Here is a 12179-nt window from a genome sequence, read left to right as displayed (position 1 = left end):
CAAGTTCTTTGATCTGTTTCTCTTACGTTTGGGGGCAGTTTCTGCACTCCCAGCTCCCTGGCCATATCCTTACTGGATCCGCCCGTGCCCCTTCTGCCAGTAGAGTGGTCAAGTGGGTGATACCAAACTGTGTGCCCCAATGGGATGCAAAACTGGAACAGAGAGAAGTGCTTTGTGTGCCTTTGAGAAATGCTTACGAGCAGTATTTGGCTGAAGCTGAGTATAGAGATTGTGCAGGGAAAAAAGGGGGTTTGATGAAATAGATTTGAAGAAACTTTTTTGTCTTACAGTCCTATTATTCAGAACAGGAAAGCCCAGACCTTCGTGGGGACCTTTGTGGGCTTTTCCATCAAGTTGCAGGATTGCTCAGCCTTTTCAGAGTCTGAGGTGTCATAGACACATACGTTTGACCTGCCCCCCATAGAGGGCTTGTAGAGGAGTCTTTGGAAGGCAGCCACGTGATGCTTGTGTCGGTTCATCTTTTCCTTTTGTATTCATACAGGCCTTAGTAAAATGAGGCTCTTGTGCTCGTAAATGGCCAGGAAGACACGTAAAGAAACCCTTCCCCAGTTGTAACCAGTGTTGTGCTGTTGCAGTAGGATGCCTCTTGGCATTGTGTCAGAGCATGGGGGATTTCCATGGGAGCTGCTTATGCATTAGATACCCTGAAGTGTCTGTGCATTCCTGCCAGAAAACCTGTAATGGTATAACTTGGGATTTACATAAGATTGGTGAATATAACGATCTTTAATACCACCTACGCAACGGGTACCTTGATGTAACATTTAAATACCTGGAGAAATGTTGGTACACTTCAGTAAGATCGATTTGTTCAGTATTTAAGATCAGATTTATAAAAGAAATGTGGGTAAGGAGATTTGGTCGGTATGGCAAAATGACGTTAATGGAGTATTAATCTCTCTCCTGTGTTTCCAATAAATCATTGGTGACTCTGGAGCAGCAGTTGCCATGTCAAACTTTGGTTTTAATTGCTTTCATGAACTGTATGGCAGAGCAGTTCTTGCACAGTTACGTGCCACTGTCAATAAAGCTTAAGATTCTGCAGAGACACAGGTGTTTAGTGCATAATTTCCAATATAGATCTGATGTCCTGACATATAGTTAAAGATTACATGATGGTAATTGGCAGGATTTTCTTGAAAAAGATGTGTAGAAGCAGGGTCTTGAGGTTTAATCTGAGCAGGTTAAATCTGAGGTCATTATATGTTTTTTTTTTCTTATGAAAATTATGATTGATAAAAATATGGTTTTGAATCAGGCTTCAGAAATTTTGAAGAATATACATAGGATTACAGTGCTGTAATTGCTGGTGAAAAACTGCATGCAGTGGTCAGGTAAAACAAGAATTATTTGATGCCTGTATTCTGAGAAAGTATTGGAGCTGCTTAAAAGTCTTGCTATCCTGTCAGGAACTGCAGTATCCTGAAGAAATGTTCAGGCAAGGGAAAATAATAATCTAGCATTTCCCTCTTATATACCCACACAAGGTTTTCAGAATTATTCTTATTCCTCCTTTGGAGGAACGTGCAGTAGGAAGAACACACAGCAATTCATATGCTGCTTCAGGTTTATGAAGTAGTTGTGATGCAAAGACTTGCAGTGCTACTTTTTAGCTTCTGGAAAAAACTACCAGTGAATAATATAGCAGAAGAATAAACACTGAGAAATATTTATCCATTTCATGGAAAAACAGAAGTGTATACAAATTATAGGACACTTATTGCTGTAAATCCCATTATGAATTCCCTTTTTAATGTCAGAAGAATGTCTTGTTTACAAAAGGAGAATAGAAAGTAGATAATAAAAGACTGCAGTGAAGGTTCAGGATCAGATTTTTTTTTTTTCATAGACATGATTTTGAAGTAGGTTGTTAATAAAAAAATGTTTTTTTCTTGGTTTTCTTATTTTCTATTACTTTATTCTATTGTGTTCATATTTTCTTCTTCTTTCCAAAGGCTTTTCAAAGCTATTTTTCTCCATCTTTCATTTGATGGTGCTTTCCTTCACCTCTTGCTCTGGCTGCAAGCTGGTTGGGCCCTTCACATCTGATTGCAGTAATGCTAGGGGCAATCATACATGCTGCTACAGTTTATGGAGAAAATAAAAGTTAAAGGCCATTGCTGTGGTCCAGTATTAACATGATTTAACCTGCAGGCAACTGGTACAGTTAAACTGAACCTCATTTTCCCTCCCTTAAATTTTGGTGCAGGTAGGAGTGTATGGCAAGTGTTTATTTAGGGATCATGACAACATGTTCCAACACTGTGACCCGCTTTGCTTCCCCTGTGTCTCTTCTAATGAGATGTGATGGCATCAGCCTTTCAAGAAATAAGAAGAGGTTACCCCTTCTTAAAATTGCTGCTGGAAGGGACATACTTTTTGTGTAAACTAGCACAGCAAACAGGCTCTAGTCTCCTAATTAAATCTTTGTTATGAGTTGAATATCTAGGAGTAAAGAAAACAAGGAGAAGGTGGGTATGATAGCACGTAGTGGTCTCTGTTGTTTTACCCTTCTCTAAAGTTGAGAGTCTTTTCTCAAGCTCTCAAAAGCTATTGAGAGGAAAGGTACAAAATATCCCGTGTTATTTTGTTATGAGCAGATCAGAAAATGCAAAAAGTACATTTTCCTGTGAGCAGGGGAATTTGTGAGCATGCACCTGTGAGCCTTCATTTGGTACCTGGTTTATCACAGCTGCCCTGCTTGGCGCTGGGGTCACAAAACCTCTTGTCTATAAAACATGGATGCATCATTTTCTCTTACTGCTTCTGTCTGGTTGTAAATCCTGTTTTATTTGCCTCACCGTGGTCTCATGAGGATTACTGCAGCAGTAACTATGAAGGCTCTAGAGATCGGCAATAGGAATTGATAGAATAAGAACTGGAGGTGCAGTCTGTGGTCCTCAGGGCGAGCATCTGTGCGTCTAGACTGTTTCCTCAGAATGGGTGGATTTGGCTTCCTCGTATAGGATGTGCTTTTAATTTGATCTTCAGTTTTCTGCAGTTGATAAGACACATTTTCAAGTGAGGGTTAAAGAAAAACCTACCCAGTGATTCAAGTGTATTTACTAGTATAACAGCTAATAGCCTGGAAAGAAAAGCGTTCTATTTGTGAAAGAGATTGCAGCAATCGGAGTGTATAATGGAATTTCAGCTCTGTGTGTTTGGATGCCACACAATTTTCTGATACGTGTTTCAGTACGCTCTGGCTCGTTAGTAACTGAGACAGACATTAATACTTGTCTGGATGAAAAATACGTTCCTTAGGAGGGTCTGAATTCTTAGTTGTGTGTATGCAACAATTTGCACTTAACTCAGTTGAGAGCTTGGTGTATCTCAATGACGGCACAGTCTAGATCAATATGATTGAGACTGACATTCTGCTACGTGTATCACGATTCATTTTACTGGATTGATGTGTAGGGTATAAACAAGGGGTAGGGGGCACCCATCTGTGTGAAATTACTCATTTCATTTCTGATGCAAGCGTAACACTATAAAGATTTGTCAGCATTTTTTAATTTTTTTTCAGTGGGACACCAGAAATAATTGAAGCCACATCCATCTTAGCTGTATTTGCAAAATCCTAAGTGTGGCTGGAGCTGTGTGAACACAGTGGTCTTCTGTTAATTGAAGCCATCTGGATGTACTGCAGATAGCTGATCAGAAGAGTCCTTTTGTTGGCATAGTCTCTGTTTCCGTTTGGATGCTCTTGTGGCACACCTGTGTCAGCGTAACATCCACATGAGAAGCTTACAGGTTTTGAACGTGATGTTTTTCAAAATGCATGACTTCACTGTGTAAAAGGCGAAGACCACTAAATACAGCATTACATTTCTAAATTAATGGAGTACACACTTATAATTTTGTGCTCACTTCATTTTAATAGCAAAAGGATTATTTTTTTTTTCCCCTCTGCACTTTAGAATGTTCAGTTCACCTACATTTTGAGCAAATGGGTTATTTTCTCCAACTTTTTAACTCTCAGGAAGCATAAAGTAAAAATTTCCCTGTCCCTAATCCTTAATGTTGTGAGCTACAGGAAAGAGTGGTGTGGACAGACCCATAACAACTCTGTATGACTCAGCCATTTAAAGGATAGATAAAAAAGGATTTGAAAACATAATGTTCTCTAAATGTTGGTTTTTCCGTTCAGACACACTCTTTTAAAACTGAAACTAATGTTCAATTGAACATTTTGAGTATTCTGTTGAAACCTAAATTATGTTCAAGTTTGCTTGTATCTGCGCTAATTCTTTTATATAATAGTATGGAGTTATCTAACTCATCTCTCTCTTTTTTTCCCCTCCTGCTAGTTAATGGTCTAATGACGCTTGGATTCACAGGTGAGCTTTACTTCTACAATTCAGACTTCTTTTTCTGTTTTGTTAATGGCAGTCATTTGAGAAGGGCTTCCACCCTATCTCATTGCAATTAGTCAACTGTCACATATTTTTTACAACTGGTCTTGTCCATTGGCATGTATGAACGGAGAGCGTTGTAGTGTTTTGTAAAGGTCAGTCTCAATAGTGGTGGTAAAATTGTAAAATTATTTATAATTTTGAACCCCTTTGGCCAGGGATTTAGACAGAAACTCTTGTGTCATCAGATTGTTCCTGTCGTACGACTCTATCAGAGCTCTTTCTATAACTGCAAAATACTAAAGTTCTAAAGAGAGGCAACCAAAACCACCAAGGCCATGGAAAATCCATTTAAACACACTGCTGGGAAGGGGCTGGAGTAAATTGTCAGTACACATGACGTAATGGAGGAGAAACTTGTATTCTGTTGGATTTATAGGGTAGTAAATCAAGTGATAGCTGGCTGTTTAGAATACCCTGCCAGGGAAGGCAGCTTTGCTTAACTTTTGTGAAAGCATCCGCGCAGGATTTAAGTTGCCAGCTATGCAGTTTTCATATCTGGTTTTTAATTCTGTGGAGTTTTAGCATTCATCTGCAGATCTGGCTGTGGAAAGTGTAACTTACAGCTGCTACGGCTGCCAGATGAATTGGTGGGAGCTCTTAAATAGCCAGGGTCCACACGGTCGTATTAACTTCCCAAGGGCAAAATTACGCTGCTCCCACTTCATAACTTTCACCATTTATATCACTGGTGATTAATTGTAGTTCTGATTTTTTTTTTTTTTTTTTTTTTCTGACATGAGTGAAGGCTTAGCATCAGCTTGAAGAGCTCTGTCAGTCAGACATGATGGAGGAGGAAGAGTCTGGTCCCAGTGAGCCTGGAGATGTTCAGGGTCTGTGTGAAATGGTAATGTTAGGGCCTTGTAGGCTGTCCAGTTGTAGGCCTGCTGCTCTTGGGAAGCAGGTGAAAGCAAAGTATTTCTTCCATCAGCTGTGATGACCATCTCTTGTTTGGCAGGTGGCATCACTGAGTGGGTGACCTCCCCCTAAGCAGTTAGCTGCGATGGCTGGACCTAAATCGTAAGGCCCGGCTGCCCAGGCTCTGGGGGAGCCACCTTCTTCCGAGCAAGGCACTTCACGTGCGCTGTGGCCTGTCCTCCTGTCACACACTCCATTTGGAGAGAGGTTTCTGACTGATGGCTGTGTCGTGATGTGAAGCCTGAAAACGCTCATCTTGCCTTAGTTTTTTTTGGACTAGATAGTGAAGAACAGTGCCCTGCTGGGAGTGAGGGCTGTGCCTGACTTCTCACAGAGCAAAGCTCGCACACCTTTGACCTTGCTCTGCCTGGCAGCGTGTCTGGTTGTCCCCACAGAAAATTAGAACTTTTTTCAGTGATGATGGGATCCTGCTTTCAAAGTAATTAATAGAAGAGAAAGAAATACCTAATCTCCCTGATATAAATAGGGTCTCAGTGAAAACGTAATTTGGATGAAAAAGGTGCAAAACCTGGTTGTACTTAGATTTATTTTTTTTATGGTTAAAGAACGACAAAGTGGTATGTTCTTCATGGCTTTGTGCTTAATAGAAGTTGTTCCTCCAGAATTCTCAGGAGGGTTGCCTGACACATGGGTTTGTTAGAGTTGCAGTTTTTTCAGGTAAATCCTTTTCTCAGATTTGTGCTGCTGTAAAGAGAAGAAATCGCACTGGTGGGTTTTTTTTTTTTTTTGACTAATTTTGGCATTTCTGTTAAGTATGTTGACATACATATACTTACAGGTAATTTTTAATGTTCTACAAAATGTATGCATTTGTTATACGGAAGAACAATCAAAATAGCAGCATTTATAAAAGTAAAGCAAGACATTTAACTGCTTAATCAAAACAAAATGTTTCAGCCTTATTAAAATCAAATACTTTAGTCTGAATAATAAAATTAAAATTCTGAAATAATTATAGAAATAGCAAAATACTATCTTTGTATTCCAATGCACACTTGAGCTGCATGAAAAAAACCTTTGACTAAAGATTTTTGAGTTGCCATTACAAGTTGCAAAAGATACAGACTTGCTCAAGTCAAGGTTAACTCTTGCTTTGCAAGTAGCTGTATGCTGCAACACCAACATCTGATAACGGTAAATAATTCCTTTAGTGGATATGCTAAGGAAAAAGCTTAATTGTGACTGTGGGAATTCAAGCCCTGTAGCTGCTAAGATATAGAAATGTTTTTGATGCTGAGGAGGATTTATAGTGGTATAGTTGCGTGGAGGGATGAACAGGATGTGTCTGTGTGAGCTTGAGAGGTACTTTCTAGACAGAGGTATATGGTCAGTAAGTTAGTGCGAGTAGAACCTAAGTAACGTTAGAAAAGTGACTAGGTAGATTCCTCTGTGCTAGGTCTAAAAGATAATACTGTGTATGGTAACCTGTAATATTTTATACTGTTATATTTTTTAAAAAAATATGTAAAGGTATATTTTACCTGTTTTCTAAAATTGTTGAGAAAGTTGTGTGTTAGGTTTACAACAATCTAAGCGGCAAGCAGAGTTATGTGAAGGAGTTTGTGAGTGATGTGTTCATGCTTCTTCTATTTCAATGTTGGAAATTTAAGGTGCTTTCTGATTTTACCTAGGTGCACGTCAACAGACTCATCTCTGCAATGAATCGCTCATGTTAGAAAAGTTACCTGCCTGTGGAAAATCATTTGAAGAGATGATGAAGAAAGTGGACTCTAAAAAATGGTGCAACCTGACAGAATTTATCATGTAAGAGTTAGTTTTGGTTTTGATAGTTCTCACCTCTAAAGCTGTTTGTCCTTTTAAAAAAAGGATCACCTCAAATACCAAGAAAACTGTAATACCTACATCCCTAATATATATCTCGTGCATGTGAAATGTTTGCGTTCCAGCTAAATTGAAATCCTCCTGTATTTGATTCCCTGTTGCAAAGGGCTAAGTTGTAGCTCTTTGGTCACTGCAATGCAGCCACATGTGCACAGAGACACCAGCTCTTAATTTGAAGAGTGCACAAAATAGACCACTAATGAAAACTAACCAGTGGGCTAATCAATACTAGCTGCTATTGCTTTTACCTCAGGCAGTTGTGTTTATATCTAATCTGTATTTCTGTGCATCTTAGGCAACTGTTACTTAAGGCAATTTTTTTTTCCTGTGAAACCACTATGCTTTTAGAGTCACAGTATTTTGTTCTCTGTGTTGGCAGCAATGCAGTTCCCTCCTCCGATTTCCTTTTTTCAGTAAGACAACAGGAACATTTCTGCACATGCTGTTTCAAAGATGCACCTCGCGTGTGAAATAGTTTGGTCCAAATGTAAAATGACTTGTTCTGTTGGACCTGCTGCAGTTTGTTTCCTTGCCTGCCAAATAGCGTGGAGAGCGTGAGCACCCCTTATTTTGTTTGGATGGCTAAAACATGGCAAGAATGACCATAGCGAGGGTGGCATTATTTTTTTCTTATCTTTACTCCTGTTCTGCAGTTGCTGGAGGTATTTAAACACCTCTCTATAAAGCTGCACACTTCGAAGTCTGCTTTGGAGGAAACTCATAGACTTGTGTAATTGGTGCCATTTTTGGCTTTGTGGAGCATCTGCTTCTTCAGATCATGCCTGCTCACGTACAATGCTTAGTTTTTGGAAGTGCTGAGTACCCTCTACACCAGCTGATATCAGAGCAAACTGCAGGTGTTCAGCTCTTCAGAAAACAAGGCTCAAGTGAATTAGTGCTGGCTGGTGTGGTACCAGCCTGTCTGGAGCACAGCATCTTCCTGGGTTTGAAAGTGGTGCGGTTTTGGGGGTGCTCCTGAGGCAGGGTAGCCACAAGCTAGCTGTCGTCATGCCTGGTACTGTCTCGTTTAGCCCCAGACATGTTCTTGTCTCATACGATCATTGGTCTTGTCTCCTTTTTTGTGTCACCTCCTGTGAGGCAGGATCGGAGAGGGAGTTAACGTGGAGTTAAAGGAAGCCGTTTCTTCAGAGTGATTTCTGCATGGTGCTTTTCACTTACAATGACCTTGCAAAATTTGGCTGTGTATCTTATATCAAAATGTAATGGTTATGGAAATCTGCTTCTTTTGTAAATTCTGTTTTATGGAGGAGCTCTAGCTCTTCAGGATAAATGGCTGTCCTTGGTTATGGGACTGTAAATAGCAATTACCTGCATTGCTTCACTGTTTGGCAGAACAGTCACGGGAGAGGTCTCAGTGACTTCAATTTACTGTAACTTAATTCTACTGTAAGATTTTCTGGTGGCTCCATTACTTCTTAACTTTATTCTTAAAAAACTCATATTCTTTAAAAAACATCTTAAACAGAAGAGGCTCTCACGTGGGACCTGGTACTGGAAACCAATGTAAGAGCTTTAGCCTCCATGACTGATAGTGATCTTTCTGGAAATGTAATCAGATATAAACTGTAAAAATTCAGGTGAAGTTTTACAGAAGCACTGTCAGGAGAAAGTTTCCCTATTAGTTTTTGCATTTTTGTGTGAGAATTCATGCAGAAATTAGGATACAGACACCATGGCTCATACTGTCCAAAGGTAGTTGAAAGCTTAAATATGATGAAGGATCGAAGTGGGATTTAAAAATATTTTAAGTCATTGAGATGTGATGGGTTTCAGTGATTCTGGCTTGGACGCTGGAATATAAAGGACAACCAGAAACACCTTACAAGAAAGGTAAAACTTTCAAAAAACAACTGGAGACATTAACTGACAGAAGAGGAGGGGATCTGCTGGTCACAGTTTTGCTGATGCTTTTAGGCTATTCAGAGGGAGCCCTGAAGATGGAAATGCAACTTGGTGGTTTAAATGGCAGGAAATTACGGTACCTGGCATGTGAACAAGCAGAGGCTGAAGTGTGGGTGGAAGCGATGGGGAGTTAACAAAAGCAAATAGACCTTTTGTTTGCCAGAAGACTGGAAATTACAGAAAGCTTTTTATTTTTATTGTGTAAGATTTCTGTGATTTTATATATACTTATAATAGTGTATATGATATATGTTTCTGTATTGTCTATAATATATAACAGCATCTGTATTATATTTTGGTATTATTAATAATTATTATTTCTGTATATTATTAGTATTTAGCAACTGCGGCTAAATATGTAAAATCTGCTACTGTCCACAAACTTAAGCCCATTATTAACGGCTAGATTTTTTTCACTGTGCTCTAGGCGATAAATCCTGGTCTGGTTACAATGGGACCATAGTTGAGAGGCCAGGTATGACTAATTCCTGAAGCCAGCAGCCAGATGAAGATGGGAGTACCCAGAGCTGTCTTACATGAACCTGAAAAAATGCTGCTTATTGTAGTTGCTAGCTTACTTTCTATTCTTGGCTAATGAAAGGGTTTTCTAAATACTTCTAACTAGATCCTAGAAACAATTTAGCTAGAACAAACAGTCTCTAAACAAATCTTCATGTCTCTCCCAGCCCTAACCCCTATGGAAATAGGGGACTGAAATAAGCGAATGCCAGTTCTCAGCAGCTCATTAAGCTTTTGGCCTGCTCTCAAGCACTGGTATCCTCTCTCTTCTGTGTCCCCATTTCCCAAACATTTCTGAGAGTGGCCTCAGAATTACTGAAAGGCTAGGAAGTAAAGGGATGGCTATGGCCATCTGGGCTGCACTGCTGAATGATAAAGGCCACGCAATCTGCCCAGCAGTCGCTATTTTAGACCCTGTAAGAGTGAGCGAGTATCTCATGGGAAGGCATCAACTCTTCATTTAAAAGATATGAAATTAGTATTGATCCATCACATTTATAGACAGATTATTCCAAAGGGCTCACTGTTCACAGTCAATGTGTCTTATTTCTTATCAGTTTGCCTGACTCCACTTCCTGGTGCTTATACCTTCTTACATATTTCCCTGATAAAGTAAAATTCTTTCTGTTGTCAGAAATCCTTTTTTCCCAATTAAATACAAACAAGTCACCTCTCAATCACTCTTTTTTTTTTTTTATTCATTAAGATCAAAGTTTTACGGCCTATCATGCCAACGTGTGTATTTCACATTTTTTGAACCCTTTGCAAGCTGTGGCAGCTTTTGTTTTGGAGAGTGGATTCCAGTCTAGAATTGGATGTTTCACACAGCAGTAGTTGGCAAGTTGGCACAGTATTATGTATAGACGCCCTATTTTTTCCTCTAATCCTGCTGGGTATTCAACATTTTTCTTCTGCCAAAATATTTGTTTATTGCATTAACCTTCCTAGCCATCTAGTCATTCCAGGAGGACATGCTCTACAAGTTGTACATGACTTCAAGTCATACTGAGAAGGACTTTTAAGTGTGATGTACATTATTTTTTTTATGGACCTATCTTCTTGCATTCACCACTGTTAAAATGCATATGATGTAGAGAAGTCCATATTTGTAAGTCATCCAAGTCAGTCTGTGTAACTACATCTACATCTTCTACTCTTTCTTCACCATTTACTATGCTATTTGCATATTTAAGCAAAAATTATTTGTTTGCTTCACTTGGTTGATGGAGATATTGGGCCAAAACTTTAGCAACTGCCCTCCATTTATGGCAAATACTTTATCGTTACTTTTCAAGTTCCATTTATTTTCAATTCAAGGGCTACCATTCATTTTTAATGTGGTTTTTTTTCCATCAAAAATGTTTTAAACAAAGTTTGATAGAACATTCAGTCTTCAAACAAGAATGAATGAAATACAGTGATTATAAGGAAGCATAGGGACACAGAAGCCCCAAAAGACTAATTTGAAAAATCCATAAGAATGTGTTTTGGACTCCATATATGTATTTCTGGTTGATTAGCTGCTGTGAGAGCAAACGCTGTCGAAGTAAGAAATACATATTTATATGGCATGTTGATGCAACAAGCTTTAGTACCCAGTATACCAAAAAAAGAGACATATGTAAAGAGCTTTGATTAATTCGAAAGTTTTACTTGGCATATGATATCAAGTCTTGTGAGATTAGCTTCAGTCTTTGCTATCGGTTAATCCTGTGTTGCATTCCTTATAGACGTTTATAATACTTTTTTTCACAAGGGCATCCAGTAATTCCATTCAAAGCCAGCACTTAATTTGGACTTTTTTTTTTTAAACCGTACTGTAGCACAAGTCGATTACCTTTCCTGATTTTATTACATCATTATGTCTAACATTGATGTCTTTTCAGTGGTAGCAATGGGGCTAGTGGCACTGCTCTCTGATACTCTTTGTTGAACATACCACCAAGCACCCCCTCTGTTTAGGAGTATGTGGGCCTCTTATCACTGATTTGGGCTTGCAATTTTTCTGCAATAAAAACTCTTGGGCAGTAAGAATGCAGAGTAATAATGAAGGAGTCTGTAATGGAAGAGGGAAGATGACTATTACATAGATACTTAGTCATAGACTACCTCCTTTTTGATACAGATGTTACGGGTTAATGTTTAATTTTCTCAGCTGTCAGAAAGGAACCTGTTTCAGGTAGAAGATGCACACTGTGTCTGGGGCACTGAGCAGGAGATGCTGCTAAAGAACCTGACACTACTGCCATCACTCAGGCAAGTGTATCAGGAAATCAAAACAAGGGCGGGATGCTGCATGAACAGGGACAGGGAAAGATACAGTGAAGAGAGCATCCTTCTGTCTCTGAGTAGAGCTGATCAGTCCCTCTGAAGTCGTTAGGGACAGTCATCGCAAATGAGCCCAGAAGGTGATCTTCCTTCAGATATCTTCCTTTAACCAAAGGGAAATGGATGCTTATGTGTTTTGTACATGGCTTTTGCTGCACACGTATTCAGTTGTATCCCTAGGCATCTTGT

At 39.2% G+C, this 12179-nt stretch overlaps 1 protein-coding gene across 3 annotated transcripts in view; it reads left to right on the top strand.

Moving 5' to 3' along the window:
* RAMP3 (receptor activity modifying protein 3) overlaps positions 1-12179 on the top strand; it is a 61361-nt gene that overhangs the window by 20223 nt on the left and 28959 nt on the right. For 2 of the 3 annotated variants that reach the window (XM_005236026.3, XM_055805571.1), the window contains exons 2-3: positions 4335-4364; positions 7010-7142. In XM_005236026.3, coding sequence (XP_005236083.2) covers positions 4335-4364; positions 7010-7142 — 163 coding nt within the window. The remainder of the gene's footprint in view (positions 1-4334; positions 4365-7009; positions 7143-12179) is intronic. The other variant, XM_055805572.1, reaches the window with a different exon arrangement.

This window comes from Falco peregrinus, chromosome 5 (genome assembly GCF_023634155.1).
Source record: "Falco peregrinus isolate bFalPer1 chromosome 5, bFalPer1.pri, whole genome shotgun sequence".
Lineage (NCBI taxonomy): Eukaryota > Metazoa > Chordata > Aves > Falconiformes > Falconidae > Falco > Falco peregrinus.
Note: the sequence above shows the minus strand (reverse complement) of the source record. Positions and strands in the feature narration are given on the sequence as shown.